Source organism: Mesocricetus auratus, unplaced genomic scaffold (assembly GCF_017639785.1).
Source record: "Mesocricetus auratus isolate SY011 unplaced genomic scaffold, BCM_Maur_2.0 Super-Scaffold_4256, whole genome shotgun sequence".
Taxonomy (NCBI): Eukaryota; Metazoa; Chordata; class Mammalia; order Rodentia; family Cricetidae; genus Mesocricetus; species Mesocricetus auratus.
Window position 1 is genome coordinate 70,501,177 of NW_024429182.1, and position 20,336 is coordinate 70,521,512.

The 20,336-nt window shown below is 43.2% G+C and overlaps 1 protein-coding gene across 6 annotated transcripts in view; it reads right to left on the bottom strand.

Annotated features, from left to right (window-relative positions):
* Positions 1–1,161: 1,161 nt before the first annotated feature.
* LOC101840419 (SEC23 interacting protein) overlaps positions 1,162–20,336 on the bottom strand; it is a 54,576-nt gene continuing 35,401 nt past the window's right edge. For 3 of the 6 annotated variants that reach the window (XM_040753235.1, XM_040753253.1, XM_040753245.1), the window contains 6 exons: positions 19,348–19,503; positions 18,690–18,792; positions 16,028–16,213; positions 15,243–15,402; positions 14,549–14,650; positions 9,254–10,977 (listed from right to left, as the gene is read on the bottom strand). In XM_040753235.1, coding sequence (XP_040609169.1) covers positions 14,569–14,650; positions 15,243–15,402; positions 16,028–16,213; positions 18,690–18,792; positions 19,348–19,503 — 687 coding nt within the window. In that variant the 3' untranslated portion in view covers positions 9,254–10,977; positions 14,549–14,568. Of the gene's footprint in view, positions 1,641–9,253; positions 10,978–14,548; positions 14,651–14,723; positions 14,765–14,806; positions 15,004–15,242; positions 15,403–16,027; positions 16,214–18,689; positions 18,793–19,347; positions 19,504–20,336 lie in introns of those variants that run through there. The other 3 variants (XM_040753238.1, XM_040753251.1, XM_040753250.1) reach the window with 3 other exon arrangements.

A 20,336-nucleotide genomic window follows, 5' to 3' on the forward strand; every position in this document is an offset into this window, starting at 1 on the left:
CCATATTCCTTGAAACAACACCTTGGTCAGGCCCTGGTACCTCAGTGCCTAGTATCAATTTCTGCCTTAGCTACTGTTCTATTGCTCTCAAAAGACACCATGACCATGTCAATTTTAAAAGGAAGTATTTAATTGGGGGCTTGCTTACAGCTCCATCACACTGGAGCAAGCCATCTGATCTGACAGGGAGCATCTAGTTTGTATTCATCCAAAGGAGTTGAGTACAACCATCTTACCTAGTCTCCTGGTGTTTCCTACTCACAATTGTGTCATGTAAAATGAAAACTGTTACTAGAGAAAATTGAGAGGAAGCAGGATGGCCTCAGCACCAGTGGAGAATGGTGGCTACTGTTGTCATGACTACTGACGCTAATGGGCTGGAGAAAGCAACCACTCTAAGGACCCCTTCTTAGGTCAAAGCAGCCTTCCCTCCAGTCTTAGCTGCCTCAAGACCCTTAACATCCTTGGACCAGCACTAACAAGGCAACAAGTACCGCCATTGGATTAGAAATCCTTTGGAATGGAAGAGCCTAATCCATAGGCAAAAGCCACTCAAAAGAAACAGCATTTTGTTTTGTTTTTAGTTTGAACTTCTCCAAAAAATATTAAAAAGGAATTCAATTATTACCTGCAGCAGTATTTCTCACACCCTCTGCTGGCTAATAGTGACAAGATGAACAAGATATTAGAATCTCTTAGGGGACAAGCCTCTGGGCATGCCTGCGAGGGTTATTTGGATTGAGACAGTGAAGCGGGAAGACCCACATTAACTGTGGGTGGACCATCCCATGGGCAGGGATACCAGATTAAATATGAAGGAGAGCGGAGCTGAGTGTGAGCAGTCACCTCTGCACCTGCAATGTGACCAGCTGCCTCCTACTTCCTCCATGTTCCCCTCCATGACAGAACCATCACCTGGAACTCCATGTCAAAGTGAATCCTACCTCCTTCAAATTGATTCTTTTTGGTTTTCTGTTTGCTTGTTTGTGTCTTTGTTTGTCCTGGAACTCTCTTTGTAGGCAGACCAAGCTGGCCTTAGACTCACAGAGATCCACCTCCCTCTGCCTCCCAAGTGTTGGGATTAAAGGCGCGCACCACCACTACCTGGCTTAAATTGATTCTTGACAGGTATTTGGTCACAACAACAAGAAAAGTAAAACATATTTAAAGATTTATTTTATTTTTTAATTATGGGGGGGGTGAGGGGTGCATGCGAGTGCATGTGCCCTTGACAGCCAGGGTATCAGATTTCCTGGAGCTGGAATTACAGGCAGTCATGAGCTGCCTCACATAGGTACTGAAAACTGAACTCAGGTCCTCTGCAAGAGTCACATATGCTCCTAACACCCCCTTTCTTTATGTCCTTTTACTCTGTCTATAATTCAAGCCTGTGAGATGATGCTGCCGACACCAGGTGAGGTCTTCAGCCTCAGGTAAACTTGTCTGGAAGCAGTGTCATAGACAAGCCCAGCACGCATCTTCAGCGTCACCACTGGGGCCTCTTGTGTCCCCAGTCTCTTAGTGGGTCTCTGTTACCTTTAAACAGGGTTTTTCTTCCACACTATACTTTGTGGTTGGTTTTAGTGGCCACTTCATGCACAAAAAGCTGGTTCACTGAACATGGAAATCTCCTTAGCGTGCTGCAATGGGAAAAAACACGGAGTTGGGTACTTGGGTAAATGGGGAACACAGCCAGCAAAGACGTAGCCTGAAAGATGAAATTCCTCAGCAAAGAGGAGCACCCAGTGAATCATTCCGATCTCTCTCCTCTTAGATGCATAATTAAGACTAGAGATCTTATGGAAGGGAAACTGGAAGTTCTGAACAGATCTGTCAGGGATATAATAATACAGTGTTGGTTACTTGGCTTATCCTGAACCAAATATTTATAAGAACCAACCTAAGGAAGAAAATAGTTATTTTGGCTTTCGATTTGAGAGCAGTCCATTGCAGTTCAAAAGGCAGGACAGAGAGTGATCGCTCCAGGCAGTGATGGAAAGAGCTTGCAGCAAGGCTGTGACATTTCAGGGATCAGGAACAAGGAACCAAAATGGGCTATAATCTCAAAGGTGGCACCGCTAGAGACCCACTTCCCACAGCAATGCTTCCACCTCCCAGTGGGTCCACAATCCCCCAGAACAGTGACACCAGATGAGACCCAAGCATTCAAACACTCGAGCCTGTTGGGGAAATTGAACACCTCAAATATGACAAATACCTACAGCTAATAATTAGACTTCCTTTCTGTTAGCTTTTTGTGGTCTGCTTGCCTGTTTTTGAGATTCAGTCTATAGCCCAGGCTATCCTTGAAGTTACCATAATCCTCCTGTCTCTAGATTACAGGTAGGAACTGCCATACCCAGTTATATTATTAGGTTTTCTAAAAGTAAGTTTTATGGATTTCATTTTAACATGAGAGGAAATCAATGAAATGCCAGAGATACTGTGCAAAGAATTTAAAATATCACTGCCACTGACTATATGAATCAGATGGAATATGAAAGTAAGACACATGCATTGGAATAAAAACAAATAAATATGATATAAATCACAATATGGCAAGCACAAGAGATTATAATTCAAAACCTCCCAAAAATAGAGCCTCTGCAGACGCTTCAGAACAGTTTAGAAACAAGCCCACTAGGTTTACGAGAGCATGTGCATGAGTCATGGGCAGGTCAGTTTGTACAACTGGGTGTTCCTTTTTGGTAAATTCCTCTGGTTGAATCAACTTTAAAAAGTGCTCCAGCAAGTTTCTGGTTAATGGCTACTGTGTTCCAGCACAGAGTGCCATGCTGAGGTCACTTGACTTTTCTGACCTATTCCTCTATAGAGCAGGCCTGAGTCCAAATAAAGTTGCTAGCCAGGTTTAGACACAAGATGTTCAAAAGCTATGAAAGGACTCGCACTAAGAAGAGTGTCCCTATGGTCCTGAAATTGTTTTGTGGTGACCACACCTGATTCCATTTGATTGCCCAGAACTGGTTAGGAAGATTCCTGGTTTTATTTCAGTAAGAATGCAGGCTAGAAATAGAAATTGTTCTCCTGGACCTGTTTGCTTCCATGCAAATGGCAACCTGGTGTTCCAGGTGACTCTCTGCCTTGTAATGGTTTTCTGCATCAGTCTGGAGTGCTGGCTTTTTAATATTTTGTTGTTGTTGTTTGAGCCAGTGTTCCCTGTATCCCAGGCTAAGTAGCCTCGAATGACCTTGAATTTCTGACCCTCTCCTGCCTCTGCCTCCCAAATGATAGGATTACAGGCTTGCATCGCCATGCTAGCTTAGTAAATGCTGGGGCTCAAGCCAAGGGTCTCATGCGTACGGAGCAAATTGCCAGGCCTGGAGTGCTGACTTTATCCAGACAGTTCTGCCAACTGCCATTCACACCAGCCCTCTTGGGTTGTTTCCCTACAGGCAGGAACAGACTTGTCCTGATCTGTCATGTGACTTCCGTGACCAAATCTAGAAATGTCATCTTAAACTCACTTTCCCTCCCCTTCATTTGATTTCTTCCCAACCTTATTTTTTTTAATATTTACTCTGAGTGTTTTGCCATAAGTATATAAGTGCACAATGTATGTGCCTGGTGCCCACAGATGTCAGAAGAAGGCATCAGATCCCTTGATACTGGAGTTATGGATAGTTATGAGCCACTCTGTAGTTGTTGGGAATGAAACCCAGATCTTCTGTAAGAGCAACAAGTGTTCTTAACTGCTAAGCCTTCTCTGCAGCCCCTCTTCCCAAACTCATATTTAATCATTGAACATTTCCTGTCCTGGTTTCCACTGTGTAACTATCTTATGGGAAGAATCCAACCCTCACACCTCTTTGTTTGTTTCTAGATTGTTTCTCAAAGGTGCAGCTAAAAGGTGCAGACCAGTGCACAGCTCTGGTGTGAGCTTGCATGCACATCTTTACTTTTAATTACCAGAATGAACAGTGTTTTTATGTGTTGTTTTTGAACCAGTATGGTGGTTTGAAAGAAAATGGCCCCCACAGACAGTAGCACTATTAGAAGCTATGGCTTTGTTGGAGTAGGTATGGTCTTGTTGAAGGAAGTGTGTCAATGTTAGGGTGGGCTTTGAGGTCTCCTATGCTCAAGTTATATCCAGTGTGGCACATAGTTGCTTCTGTTGCCTGGAGATCAAGATGCAGAACTTTCAGTTCCTTCTACATAGAACACCATGTCTACCTGCATGTCACCATGTCCTACCATGATGATAATGAACTGAACCTCTAAAACTGCAGGCCAGCCCAATTAAATGTTATCTTTTATAAGAATTGCCATGGCCATGGTGTCTCCTCACAGCAGTAGAAAGCCTAACTAAGACACACAGGGTCTCACTATGTAGCCTTAACTGGCCTGGAACTTGCTATTTAGACAAGGAACTTGAAGTCACAGGAATCCACTTGCCTCTGCCTCCCAAGCACTGGGATTGAAGGCAGATACTGCACTATCTGGTTATAAGCATGTTTTGGGTTTTTTTTTTGTAAGAAGAGAGATACTCTTTTTAATTTTTATTTACTTAATTTAAAACTTTGGCAATTCAAAACTGCTGGAAAGAGAAGAATCCTTTTTCTTTAAGAGCATGGCCCTTGGTAAGCTTAGCATACTTCAGGAGAAGGCCACACATTTGAGAATACATGGGCAGCATAACTTGAACTTGAAGGTGTGGGGAAAAAGGAGTTACATGTGGTTGTGAACTGCCCAGGGTACAAGCTGGGAACTGAACTAGGGTCCTCTGCAAGACCAGCCCTAACCCCTTCTACTTTTTAAAATATAGATTCTGCCTATAGAAGACAGCATGCAGTATTTGTGCAAGTCTGGTTTATTTCACTTAGCATAGTGAATGACCTCTAGTTCCCTCCATTTCCCTCCATTTTATATATGTATGTGTATATAAACATACATATATAAAACTTATGCATCCATTGATGGTCACTCAGGCTGACTGTATCTTGGTTATTGTGAATATTTCCTATACCTTAAGGACAAATAAAACATCTTGTATTTATTCCTCCTCTACAGTTCAAAGGGTATTTGTAGAAATAGTTGCATTCTGTTCAGAACAGTATTGGAGGATCTTCATTAACACAAAGCTTTTAATCGCCATAAGGAAAAAAAAGCATTCAGGCAAAGACATATTTTAATTCAAATCTCCTAACCTTCTATTCCAACATTATCCTTTGAAGATGTTTTTGCTTACAAAGAAAGAAATGGGCTCTGACTGCCTAGGTGCTTGCAAAAACTGAAGCAGGCAATTTTCAAGTACTTGAAAGACATGTTTGTCGCAGAATTTTAAGGTATAAGCACAAGCACTTTCTTCTACCCGTAATCACAGAGAGGCCCTGGGCACAACAGCCCGCTCCTGTGGGCCTCTGTCTTAGCTGGGATTCCTATGTCTGTGAGAAAATACCATGACCACTGAGAAAGTTGTGGAGGAAGGGTTTATTTCAGCTTACTGCTCCTCAGCAAAGTACATTGCTGAGAGAAGTCAGGCCAGGAACCCAAGCTGATCAGGAAACCTGGAGGCAGGAGAGGATCATGGAAGGGTACTGTTAACTGGCTTGCTGCACATGGCTTGTTCAATCTGCTTTCTCATAGAACCCAGAACCACCAGCCCAGGCATGGCATCACCCACAGTGGGCTGGGCCTCCCGCATCAATCACTAACTAGGAAAATGCTCTACAGGCTGGCCCACAGCCTGACCTTATGGAGCCACTTTCTTAATTGAGGTTCCCTCCTCTCAGATGACTGACTACAGTTTGTGTCAGGCTGACATAAATCTAGCCAGCATAGTCTCTGTGTCTCCTCTAGAAGATGCTGCCTGCCCCCAACTGGACTTCTGTAAACATGATAAAGGACTTGAGCCGGCAGTGTCTGAAACACAAGTACCCCAAAGCAAGAGGCTCTCCTAATCTCTACTCCAGGGAGCAACCCTCACAAAACAGCAGCAGCCTTGTTCACCAGACACTGCCCAAGTACCACAAGTGCTCTTCAGAATACAGCAACTTCCAACTTCTGACTAGTCAATCTACTCTGGAAGGAAAGACAGAGGTTCCAGGGAAATGGCTGGACGCAGGCTTGGGAAGCTCTGAGAAGTAACGCATCTGGGCCTGATCTCCAGCATGTTCCACAGTGACACAACAGTCCTGCTCTCCAGCATGTCCCACACAGTCAGACCACAGTCCTGCTCTCCAGCGTGTCCCACACAGTCAGACCACAGTCCTGCTCTCCAGCGTGTCCCACACAGTCAGACCACAGTCCTGCTCTCCAGCGTGTCCCACACAGTCAGACCACAGTCCTGCTCTCCAGCATGTCCCACAGTGACACAACAGTCCTGCTCTCCAGCATGTCCCACACAGTCAGACCACAGTCCTGCTCTCCAGCGTGTCCCACACAGTCAGACCACAGTCCTGCTCTCCAGCATGTTCCACAGTGACACAACAGTCCTGCTCTCCAGCGTGTCCCACACAGTCAGACCACAGTCCTGCTCTCCAGCGTGTCCCACACAGTCAGACCACAGTCCTGCTCTCCAGCATGTCCCACACAGTCAGACCACAGTCCTGCTCTCCAGCATGTCCCACACAGTCAGACAACTATCTGTGCCAGCACAAGGGAACCTGCTATCTACTGTCCTCTTTTCAAGGCTTTATATGGACCCTACCTTTAAGGAAGCACTTACCTCAAATGTCTTTTGAGGCAGGGTCTCACTCTGTAGCTCAGGCAGTCCTCCCAAGTGCTGCGATTACAGGTATAAGCAGAAACACACTGCTTGGGTCCCTTTTTAAAAAACCAGTCTGGCTTTGAGAGAACACGTCTATCTGACTGGATTCAAGCAGCACACACCAGGCTTAGAAAACTGCCTATCATAGTAGAAGTGTGTGTGTGTGTGTGTGTGTGTGTGTGTGTGTGTGTGCACGCACGCGCCCGCACGATTGGCAGTTGCCCCCCATGATTTTAGGATGACTCTTAACCTTCAAGTGCTTACTTTTTAAAGTTTTTGTCACAACTCTACACAGGAAACACATCTGAGATGACCAGACTTCTTTCATCACCCGAGGAAAACAAGAGTAACCAAGGAGTAAAGGGAAGCCCCAAGTGCTCAGCAGTATTCTCATCTTGTTTAACACATATGAACCATCTGCACTTGGAAAGGGGTTGGCGCCACTCCTCCTTAAGTTTGCAAACCACTGGTTTAGATGATGCTACAAGGTCTCTTTCAAGTGTCACTTGACTTGACAGTTTTTTTTGTTTTTGTTTTTGTTTTAAGATTATTATGTAGATAGTTTCTGACTGCATGTATTCCTGCATGCCAGAAGAGGGCACCAGATCTGATTACAGATGGTTGTGAGCCACCATGTGGTTTCTGGGAAGTGAACTCAGGACCTCTGAAAGAGCAGCCAGTGCTCTTAACCTCTGAGCCATCTATCCAGCCCAAACCACAGCAACATTTTTTTTAACATTCCAATCCCCCTTATAGATGATAGCCAATGCAATAGGGAATACAATATATTTATTTACCAGAGAGAGAGGCACACAAGCTGGGAGTCAGAAGCGTGGCCAGCTTCCAAAAAAAAGGCCCTTTTTCCTTTCGCTTCCTTTTATCTCTATCTGTGCTAATTTACCTGTCGTCGCCCTCATGGGTGGATAACTTTGTGGGGTTCACTCCTACACCCCCTGGGCTCCTCAAAGAAACCATGGTCCGCCCCTAGGACATATACTAAGTCTGTCCCATCATCTTGTTGAGGCAGGACCAGGGCACCTCCCCTAGGCTGAGCAAGGATTACTCTACATAGGCTCTATAAAATCAGTTTGTACATTAGAGTTAGATTTTGGAGCCACTGCCAGTGGCCTCATATATTGTCCCAGCTGCACCATTATCACCTGTATTCAGGGAGTCTAGTTCAGTCTTATGCAGGTTCTGCAGTGGTCAGATCAGAGTCAGTGATCTCTCCCTAACTCGGGCCAGCTGATTCTGTGGGTTTCCCCATCATGGTCTTGACTCCTTTATTCATATTATTGCTCTTCCTTCACTTCAATTGTACTATAGGAGCTTGTCCCAATGGTTAGTTGTGAATTTCTGCATCTGCTTCCATGTTTTTGGAAGAGGGTTCTAGCTACTCTGGGGTTGTGAATTGTAGGCTGGTTATCCTTTGCTTTATGCCTGGTATCCACTTATGAGCAAATACATACTATATTTGTCTTTTTGGGTCTGGGTTATCTCACGCAGGATGTTTTTTTCTAGTTCTGTCCATTTGCCTGAAATTTCAAGATGTCATTGTTTCTTACTACTGAGTAGTACTCCAGTTGTAAATATACCACATTTTCTTTATCCATTCTTTGGTTGAGGGGCATCTAGGTTGTTTCCAAGCTCTGGCTATTACAAATAATGTTGCTATGAACATAGTTGAGGAAATGTCCTTGTGGTATGAGTGTGACTCCTTTGAGTATATGCCCAAAAGTGGTATTGTGGTGTCTTAAGGTACATTGATTCCTAATTTTCTGAGAAATTGTCACACTGATTTCCACAGTGACTGTACAAGTTTGTACTCCCACCAGCAATGGAAGAGTGTTCCCCTTACTTCACATCCTCTCCAGCATAAACTGTCATCAGTGTTTTTGATCTTAGTCATTCTGATTGGTGTAAGATGGTAAATGAGGTGTTTTGATTAGCATTTCCAAGATGACTAAGGATGTTGACCATTTCCCTAAATGTCTTTCCACCATTTGCGATTGTTCTGTTGAAAATTCTTTGTGACTTTACAGTTTTGATTTTTAAATTCCCGTAACCAACAAGTGTATAATAGGCACCTAACTTAATGGCAAGACCCTGAGGCTCAGTGTAAGTCAGACACTAATACCGAGACCAAGGAAGCAGTGACGGGGCATGATTTGGCTAAGACGGTTGGTGCTCTGGGTTTGATGCCCAGTGCTGTATAAACCAGGCGTGGAAACCCTAGCATTTGGGTGAGGCAGGGGAATCAGACGTTTAAGGTCATCCTCAAATACACACCGAGTTCAAGCCAAGCCTGGGCTACATGTCTTGGATGGGTAAAATAAAAAGAAAGAAGTAACAGTGATAGAAAACCGTCTTTGGGGATGTTCACTGGAACACTGTACTGTGTGCTCCCCAACTATTAAAAAGAAGTAGCAACAAGGGGCACCCAGCTGGCATGGACTTGTTACTCCAAACGTCCCTTCTTTTCCCAAGACTCACAAGACACAAACAGAATGATACAACTCAAACTTGTTACAAGTTGAAAAAGCTAAATAGAGTTTATTAAAATACACATAAGGAAGCTCTATTTTCCCTTCCTCTGACAGTATTAGAAGTCATATGAAAACTAAGTGAACGGTGATTGTCTTGGAGGGAAGCGAAGGGCAAAGGGAATCAAGAGAACCCAACTTGGCTATGTGCCTCCCCAGTGGGAACAGTGTGTCCTCAGACAGATGATGAAGCGACCGGAAACCTGGGGTCAAAGCAAGCTCTAGAGCAGTGGTTCTCACCCTTCCTAATGCTGCCACCCTTTAATACAGCTCCTCATGCTGTGGTGACCCCAACCAGAAATTATTTTCATTGCTACTTCATAACTGTAATTTTGTTACTGTTATGTATTGTAACATAAATATCTGATATGATTATCTGATGTGATCCCTTCATTGGACCCCATAGGGGTTGAGAACCACTGCTCTAGACCCTCCCATTCTAATCCCATCAAGTTATAAATTAACCACACAGAGGCTGCAGGTTGACAAGGGAACCCTTTAAGAAGGGTGAGAAACAACAATTTGCAGCTTGAAAAGAGCATCGATGTTACTGTTTTATTCACACCAATTAGAATACATACACAAAAATGTGTATTATATGTTGTTTTCAAAAACTTCCATGTTCCATGAGAACTATGTAAACGACATAAAATGTTTCTGCTATGTAACAAAAGAAGGAAATCAGCATTCCCAGTGTCTGTAAGGAAATATTTAGGTAAAGAGTTTATAGTAAACAAAGTGATGTTACAGAGCAGTCTTCACCAAGCAGCTCTACATCCCAGAAGTAAATCCACTGTTCAAACCCTTTGGTACAAGTAAAAATAAACCAAAGAACAAAACCTTCCACTCTGGTTCTCAATTAACTGGAACCTCAGCCATGAGTGCTGGCACAGATATCTCAGTCACAATGAAGGCCTGTCACTTGCTCATCTCCCAGGGGATATGGACAGGTCAGGAGAGGTCAGATCATCACAAGTGCTTCACTCCAGCAACTAGGCTTTCAGTGGTGGTGTTCAGCTTCACACACACTCAGGTCAGTTTGGGCAGAAGAGACCTTGGCTACTGCCTTGTGACAAGGAGGAACAATTCTGCATCAGGGCAGCTCAATAAAGAACAGCATAAGTTTCTTTTCTTTTCTCTTTCTTTCTTGTTGTGAAGGGTCTCTCTACGTAGTCCTGGCTGTCCTGGGACTTGCTATGTAGACCACAGAGATCTGCCTCTGCCTCTCAAGTGCTGGGAATAAAGGCATGCGCCACCATGCCCAGAGACTAGCATAAGTTTCTTAAAAATCATGTTACTATAGTTTCTCAAGAAGTCCATATTTAAATAAAAATATTGCATTAATACAAAGAAAAATCTAGGTTTAATATTCCATTGACAATAGTTTCAAGAAATAGAAATAACAGTGTGCATGCTACAAATCTCTCTTCATTAGGACATACTTAATTTTGATAACTACACAGCTAAACAGATCTGAGAATTTACACAGCATCATTTTATGATCACAGTTTTTCTTCTATACTATCCATGTGGTACTGATTTTTTTTTTCAGTGTCTTTCTGTCCTGTGCCTTTTAAAATGAATTCCTACATCTGAGAAGCCTATGTTAGAAACTGCTGCTGGTCACTTTTCTGTCACCATCATAGGAGCAAAGGGGGGATCGGCCACCACAGAGCTTCTAGGCAACGGCACTCATGCTGGAACTTCCTGTAAAGACAAGGGAGTCTTGTAAAATCCTCAGTGAACTTGACAGACTCTCAGTAAGAGCTGCTCCTTCTATTGTGAAGCCAGCCATACGCTCAACTTTATCATCCAGGACAGCCAAGGCTATACAAAGAACCCCTGTCTTGAAAAAGATGCTAAAGTATGAATGAACAAAGTATGATAAATAAATTGATCAGAATGCCTAGAAAACAGATACTAGACAAATGATAAAGGCATCAAGCAAAGAGGATACAACAGCCGGACGTTGGTGGCGCATGCCTTTAATCCCAGCACTCGGGAGGCAGAGGCAGGCGGATCTCTGTGAGTTCGAGGCCAGCCTGGTCTACAGAGTGAGTTCCAGGACAGCCTCCAAAACAATACAGAGAAACCCTGTCTTGAAAAACCAAAAAAAAAAAAAAAAAAAAAAAAAAGAGGATACAACATTCAAATACAGCACAGGGAACAAGTTAAGTCCCTCTCAGACCACACATTTCTAGAGCTAAATGAAGAACTAAAAGCAAGCAAAAGTAAATATCTACGTAGTTAGTAGTTTTAAAACATACCCCCATCTAAACTAAAAAAAAAAAAAAAAAAGACAAGTAATAAACTGGAGGGGAATTGCCTTAAACATTACTATCATCTATCAGTTTCATTAAGCAAAAATACTCACACAGGCATACCCACATGCACACACCCAACAGAGTCCCTACCCTACTCCTCCAGAAAATGCAAAAAGGTCAAAAGGAGCTTGGCAAAGAAATGTAACAGGAAGATTAAATACATCAAAGCAACTCAAGTTCACTAGTTATGGGGAAAACAACCAAAATGATGACTCAGCAATTTCTGGTGCTCAAATGGCCAGAATTCAAAAACAGCAACAATTAGTGTTGACGAGGCAGAAGAAAAACTGGCAATTATACATTAACAGCAGCTGTGAAAACTGAGGGGTGGGGCTGGAGAGATGGCTCAGAGGTTAAGAGCACTGACTGCTCTTCCAGAGGTCCTGGTATCAATTTCCAGCAACCTCATGGTGGCTCACAACCATCTGTAATGAGATCTGGTGCCCTCTTCTGGCCTGTAGGCATGCAGGCAGGCAGAATACTGTATACATAATAAATAAATCTAAATTTAAGGAAAAAAAACTGAGGGACTTCTCTAAGATACAACTGAACAATAAGAATAGATTAGAAAGCCTTTCAAAATATGCAATATTCTAGATCTAACAATGCCACTCACGGGTTTATCTCAAGTCACAGACAGGCTAAAAGCATGTAAAGTTACATATCAAAATTATGTATAATAGTGAAATGAGGGGGTTATCTAGTATTCAAGAATGGAGGACAAATTAGTAAATAATAAAACTGTGAAATGAATTCAATAAACCCATCAAAAAAGGGCCAGTGAAATGGCTCAGAGTGTGTAAGGGCACTTATGACACAACCTTACAACCTGAGTTTGAGTTCTGGAACCCAATTCAGCAAAGACAGTATTTATTCCAGCAGGTGCACACCATGCATGGCACACACGCCCAAATATAAATAAATAAATGTTAATTTAAAAGGTTTACATATCTAAATAAAGCTGAATGACATATATGTATAATCCCTTTATAAAGAAAACAAAAACTGTAAACAGGGCTGAGCATACAGCTCAGTGGTACAGCATGTGCAAGGCACTATGACCAATCTCTGGTACCACAAATATGTCTATATAAATATATATCCCAATGGGAAATAACAGAGTATCTTACACAGAAAAGGGCAGGCTACAAAATAGCAAACAACATGAAATATATAAACTTAAAAGAAAAGCTAGCGCTAGAGAAAGAGCGCAGCAGCCACTAAAAATACTTGCTGCTACTGCTGCAGAAAACCAGCAGTTCTATTCCCAGCACCCTTCCAGCTCCACGGGATCTGATACCCTCTTCTGGCCTCCATTGGTTCCTGCATGCACATGGTACGTGCACACACACACACACACACACACACACACACACACACACACACACACACACACACACACACAAAATAAATCTAAAGAAAAAGTTTGAAAATAATCGCTTCCAAGTACATGAAGCATTTGTTGAACAAAGTATGACAGCTCCAATGAATCCTGTCATAGGGCAAACCAAGTCTTGGCAATCACATTCACACATACCATGCTCTGCCCAAAGCCCTCCAACCCTCCATATGTCTCCAGTGCCCCCACTACAGTGAGTATCCATCCCCTCCTATCTTACCTATCCCTGGTAAACACAAGTATTTGCCAACTCTAACCCTTGCCCAGGCAGCAGAACATGGCCAGAGAAGCTAGTCACTGTAACAAAGTAATTAACTTGAAATTTATGATCAAAATATCAGCAGGCATTCCAACCTTCAATCCAATGCAATCCCACTAGGCTGGTGAGTTCTTTCCTCCCACATTGAGGTATCCATCTGCTCTTCTCTCTTCAACTCACCCAGCAGGCCCCTTGCCTCACTCTCAGTTGACAACCTTCCCACACACTTCGGAGAAGGCAAAGCCTGTCAGAGAACACCTCCCTTCCTCTCCAGCAGTACCTAGACCCACACCACTGCCTTGTTCCTTTCCTACAGGTCAGTTCTTGACCACACTTGGCTGCACGCTCCCTGCCTTTCCAAATGCCCACACCCCAGTATCCCCACTTCATCCAAAATGATCATTCTCCTCAATTCTGGAACATCCCTACCAGCAAGCTAGCACCTTCCTATCCCACCCCCTCCCCTCCCCGCCTCCACCCCCTCTGCTGCCTTACTTCATGACAAAGCACCCTTCATGACAAAAACTCCTTCTCCTCACCTCACCTTTGACCTCTGGCCTGACATTAAAGCAACTCTGATCCAGGTCACCAGTAATGGTCTGAGTCTGCCCAAAGCCAAAGGCTGCTTCTTGCTTGTCCTGTGACCGCTTTCTGCGGCAATCCTCCTCACTCAGGTCCTGGAGTCTTTTTACTCTAGGGACTCCTCCTCTTCCCCCACAGTCCTTCAAGGTGACCTCTACTAACTGAGTCTTTGGATGGCAAATACATGCTGGCGCCTCTGAAGTCATCTTTAGCTCTGAGAGCTCTTTTGGCCTTCAGACCAACATGATCAACTATTGACTCAAGAAAACAAATGATTACCCACTCCACCAAAACACCTGCTCCCTCAACGGGCCCTGCCAGAAGAAAGCATCATCATACATCCACAACGACTTCATCAGTAACTTAGTAGCAGCTCTTCCTCTGTAACAGACCCAAATCCAATCATCTCTCATTAGCTGTCTCCTGTGGTCAGAGTCGCAGTCACCACTGTGCCACCTTAAATGGCCTTCTCCTCTTCTCTTTTTTCCTTCTCTCCTGCATTCTCCTCCTACAGCTGCCATGGCCTGGTTTTCCTTTTCAACAATAGTAAAATGGTTCCTGCGCTTCCATTTGAGTCCATTCCTAAATTCTCTTATTAATGAGACTAAGAATTCCAAGAGGACCTGATTTCCCTCTATCATCTATCACAAAGGGACCCCAAAACTCCAGTAACACAAGCATCAGCTCTTACACATTTAGTAAGAATTAACTCACCTAGTAAAATGCAAGTCTGCTCAATGCTGGGGCTGCTCTGGACTAATGTCCATTGTTCGATAGATTTCTTTAAGTAACAAGAGGGCGGTATCTTCAGATTCCCTAGCAGAAACAAAAAAACCAATATTTAAATAGTTAGTAAACATTACCATTTACACAAAGGAGGTAAGTGCCCCATACTCTATCCTATTCAGCTCTGAATGGGAGGATAACAGACTGCAAAGTGTAGAACACAGAGCAATCTTTAAAGACTGTATGGACTCCAATCAGCTCCAAAACAGGCATGCTGGGAATCTCCTCGGTGATGGGAACATATGGAAGAATGCTTTTAAAGGCTTTAAACTCCTGTCATTAAAGGTCCCCCTATAAAAACACTGCCCAAATACCAATGAATCATCTATGGTCAAGGGCAGATGGCACACTGCCACCTTGTGGATGTCTAAATTCTATGCAGACTTGGAAAGGTTGTTAACAAGTCAGAAATGTAAACTGCTGTCCAAGTCTCTCTCCTCATTGTGTCCATCTGGATTTAAACCACCAAGCAAGCAACCGCAAAAACCTGATGGAATGTGTGAGCTCAACGGGGAATCTATTAAGTCAGTAACAGCTGGGTAATTAGTAAAAGACCCACCCTACAGTGAAATCACTGTGCTAGTTGAAGCCATTCAAAACAATCAAAATGAAAAATACTTACCAATAGCATAAGTGACTCTGAAGAGCAAAGAGATACTCATTAAAACTCTCTATTGGCTTTTCTTGAAGAACATAATCAATCCGGCGGCCTCCATTTAACATTCCAACCTTTCCTAAGTAGTCCTCATCCTTGGAAAGTTCTGGACTTTCAATCTTTTCAGCTAGAATTTAAACCATTTCAATATCAAAGTCAATCACTTAATCATTACCCTGACTTTAGCTGGGTTGAATGAATATCACTTGACGCTCATAGCAACTGAGGAGATGACAGGCTCACCCGCCTCCTCCTGAGAACAGGGGAAGAGGGGCTGGTTCCCCAAGAGACGGGAGCGAGAGTCAACAGCTGACACAAGTTGTGAAGGAGTGAAAGAGCATTGCAGAAAAGAAAAAGAAACAGAATTAGAGTCAGGAAGTCAAAGAGCACGATGACCTGGCATTGCATACGAAGTCTCTAAACACACAGTGCAGCCGGAGCTAAAGGGCAGGAACCTCGTGGAGCCTTCACAAAGTCTGAATACAAACTTAGCTCTCAACTCATATTCCACGCCGGCCTGATGACACTACATAAAATCTTAAAATTGCAGAGAAAAGTCTAAGAACTAGCAGGTAAACCCTTGGTCAGCAGTTGATGAAGGATGACATGGACTACCAGGGCATAGTCTCCTTTACAGGAGTTATACAATCCGATGAGGTCTAGAAAGGAAAACTGTCTCCCACATTTACAAGCATTATGCTCTTTAACATCATCTGTTAAAGAGGGGAAAACATGTCCAATAGCAAACTTACCTTCAACTACTTGCTTTTCTTCTTCCTCTTTGAATTGATTGACCACCTTTTCCAATTCTTCTTGTAATTGAGTTGAAGAGGTGTGAGCACGTGCAAATTCGTTGAGTGTCTGCCAAGCACTTTTCAGAGAGCTGATAAAGCCCTGCTTCAAATCAGATCCCATTCGAGAAAGGCTTTCTTTCAACTCTAAACAAATTCAGAAGACACACCAAGTTAATTAGTCACTGGAATTCTGTGCCACAGAAATCAAAAGTTAACCATGTCCCCAGACAAGTAAGGACTCTCCTCCAGGCTAAATTTCATGGGAGCCTCTTGGAACTAAGAACTCTCAACAGAGTAAAATGTTGACTTGCATTGATTTGTTTTGAAAACAGTGTCTCACTATGAAGGGCTGGCCTTGAACTAGAAATCTGCCTCCGCCTCCATGCCTGGCTTTTTGTTGGTTTGTTTTGACACAGTGTCTTGGCACTGAAGCCTCCAAAGCCACAGAGAAACCCTGTCTCAGAAAAAACAACAAAAAAACAAACAAAAAGTAGTAGTTCAAACACCATAACATAAACATAATCCTATACATTTTTACTGGAAAGTTTTAAAACAGGCCTGTAATAGCTGGGCATGTGGGCACATATCTTTAAATCCCAGCACTCAGAAGAAGGCAGAGGCAGGAAGATTGATCTCTGTGAGCTCAAGGCCAGTGCTCCTCTACATAGTGAGTCCCAGGACAGGAGACCCTGTCTCAAAAAAAAAAAAAAAAAACAAAAAAAAACAAGCCTGTAGGACTTTAAAAGTCAGTTTTTCTAATGTGCAATAATGAGATAAATTTGAAAATGTAAGACTCTAGGCTGGTAAAATGACTAAGTAAGGGATTTGCTGGCAAGCCTCACAACCTGAGAAACCCTAGAGTCTCACATGGGAAAGAAAGAATTGATTCTACAAGCTGTCCTCTGACCTCCACACCCACACTGAGGCACACACACATGCATGCACAAGTATAATTTAAAAATGAAGTTAATTTTTAGATTGCTTTATTTTGTGTATATGTCTGCACTACATGCATGCAGTGCCCTCAGAGACCAAAAGAAGGTACTGGATCCGTGACACTGTGGCTCCAGAAGGTTGTGGTGCACCGTGTAGGTGCTAGGGATAGAATTTAGGCCATCTAGAAGGGCGTCCAGTGCTTCTAACCACTGAGGCATCACTCTAGCCCTGTAATTTTTTTTTTAATCCAGATGAAGGAGTCCGGCAGTGGTGGTGCACACATCTTTAATCTTAGCACTCAGGAGGCAGAGGCAGAGAGATTACTTTGAGTTCAAGGTCAGCCTGGTCTACAAAGTGAGTTCCAGTTACAGCCAGAGCTGTAACACAGAGAAACCCTGTGTTGAAAAAACAACAACAAATAATTGGATAAAGGAACTGAGGAGACAGCTCCAGGGGTAGTGCCTGCCATGCAAGCATGAAGACCTCAGTTTGAACCCCAGAATCCTTGCACAGCCATATGGAGTAGCATGCATCTAATACTGCCAGAGCTCATGTGAGAGATATGGATGCTGGTGACAAGAGAATCCCTGGAAACTGGTATGCCAACTAGTTTGGCATGCAGCAGAGAAAAACCAGAGACCATGTTCTAGCAAGGTAGAAGGAGAGAACAGACAAGCAAAGGTGTCCTCTGACTTCATTCCATTCGTGAACACATATACACATCATGTTCTCTCTCTCTCTCTCTCTCTCTCTCTCTCTCTCTCCCTCTCCCTCTCCCTCTCCCTCTCCCTCTCCCTCTCCCTCTCCCTCTCCCTCTCCCTCTCCCTCTCCCCTCCCCCTCCCCCTCCCCTCCCCCTCCCCTCCCCCTCCCCTCCCCTCCCCCTCCCCCTCTCTCTCTCTCTCTCTCTCTCTCTCTCAGATGACCACAACGTAAACTTCCAGTTTAGAAGACAAGCTCTACCTCTTTGCCACCTGTTTGTCTAATAATCACATTTAAATCACTCTGCCTGCATGTACACCAGAAGAGGGCACCAGATCTCATTACAGATGGTTGGGAGCCACCATGTAGTTGCTGGGAATTGAACTCAGAACCTCTGAGTGAGTAGTCAGTGTTCTTAACCTCTGAGCCATCTCTCCAGCCCTTAAATCACTCTGCAAGCTAACAAATTTCTAATTTTAACTTCTAAAGATTTAAATTTTTATTTGATTTCATTTTTACATATACATATATACACACACATACACATATATAGTCTTTTCCTTTCCAAAATGACATACTATCAAAATCTAATTACAAGAGGGACGGAGAGGTGGCTCAGTAATTTAGAGCACTCCAGTTCAGGGGATCCAAGCCCCTCTTCTGACCTCCATGGGAACCCACACTGGAGGAGAGAATTGGTCCCTGAAAGCTGTCCTCTGATCCCACATGTGCACAGTGGCACACATGTGTCCACACTCACACAAAGACATCACACATAATAATAAATTGTTTTAAATTTTCACAATTCACTACAATATCTACAGGAAAGGACAACTGTGTGTACCTTTTGTGTTTCCATTGTGTTTTGTGTGACAGGGTCTCTTGTGACTCGACTACTTGTGACTCATTTTGTAGCCAGGCACAACCCTGAGCTCCTAATCTTTGCCTGCTGTGCAGGAAATGGACAAAGCATCTGCCTCTTACCTAAGTGAAGTCTCTTTCTGCCTTTGTGATGTGGGATGAGAACAGCTTTCAATTTCAAGTCTGGAGCGACCATAGGCTCTAGTCTGTACGCCACTGGGTCAAGCTGCAAGGAGGAAAAGTGGAGACCTGTGAATGCGCATGCGGACTTCCATGCCATGGCTAGGAAAAGGCAAACACCTAACTGGCAAGCCAGAGGCTCTCTTTCCCACACCTTACTCAGCCACAGGCAATGCCATTTCCAATTTGGAGGTGAAATTACTTAGCAAGCAAATCAACACATTTTTTTCCTTTGAGTAAAAACTTTCTGGTAAAAATACTTATTGAAAAGTGTCAACAGACTCTTAGAATGGACAGCTGAGCTTTGCAACTCATGACTGCTATTAATTTCTTTTTGTTTTCAGATTTATCTGTTTTTAAGATTTTTTTTATTATGTATATACAGTGTTCTGCCTGCAGGACAGAAGAGAGCACCAGAGAGAATTGCAGATGTTTGTGAGCTACATGTGGGTGCTGGGAATTGAACTCAGAACCTCTGGTAGAGCAGCCAGTGCTCTTAACCTCTGAGTCATCTCTCCAGCCCAACTGCTATTAATTTCCAAGGAATAAGAACCTGAGAATCTATTTGGATGAAAAGCACAGAGTGAATTCAAGCCCTCACCGGATGGTAGATATTGAAGAAGCCTTTGCAGGTAGGGAGACGGTAGTTCTCATCAATCCTGTCCACACCTCGGATAGTGAGAAACATGCCAACTGGCGAGCCCAAGGCAAAGAAGATCTCTGGTTCAAAGTCTAAAGAGGTGTAAGTGACAGAAACCTAGAAGAAACAACAATAAAAACCATCTTTCCACAATCATATATGCAAACGCTTTGAACTTGTAAATATTCTTGGATCTGCACTAGCTCAGAGAGAGCTGCTGTGAGCTAAGATAAGAATTTCTCAACAATCTTTGGAGTCTACTGCATCCCCTGCTCTACTTCTAATGTTTAATATAATAAATAGAGCACAGAAATATGACAATAAATGTGGTTCAAATGCAGAACCTATAGTTACCCTGCTTGGGCCTGATTCTACTCTTAGCTAAGTTTCTTAAGTGTTTTGCCTCTCTGCTTCAGTTATAACATGGGGTTTCACAATACCAAACTGAATATAGTGAAGAATGAGGTTTAATAAGGCCACAGAAGGCACTCATCAACACAATGAGGGGGTTCTAGTCTAGAGTAGTCTACGTTAATTCTATCTTCCCATAGAGAGTTGGAGGTGGGGGAATAAGAAAGCACAGGGTCATCCTTACATACACAGTGATTTAAATATCAGCCAAGCTACATGAGACTTCATCTAGAAAAAAAATGATTTGCCCAAAGGAGCTTAATGGGATAGTTTGCATGAAGTCTCTCAAGGGAAGAACAGACAGCTGTGTAAAAACATACTGTGTTTACAAAGTTCATCCCTTTTATTTTATTTTAGGAGCAAGAAAATGTCTTTGCCATTTTGGGAACAAAGAATAACCAATGGCATGATCCAAGAACAGAGGTCTACTAACAGACCAGATGAGGCAAGACCCATCACGCCCACTTCACCGGTGAAGACAGTGAAAGCCAGAAGTGATCCCTCACCAATAATGCAGCTAGTAAGTGACATGATGCAGA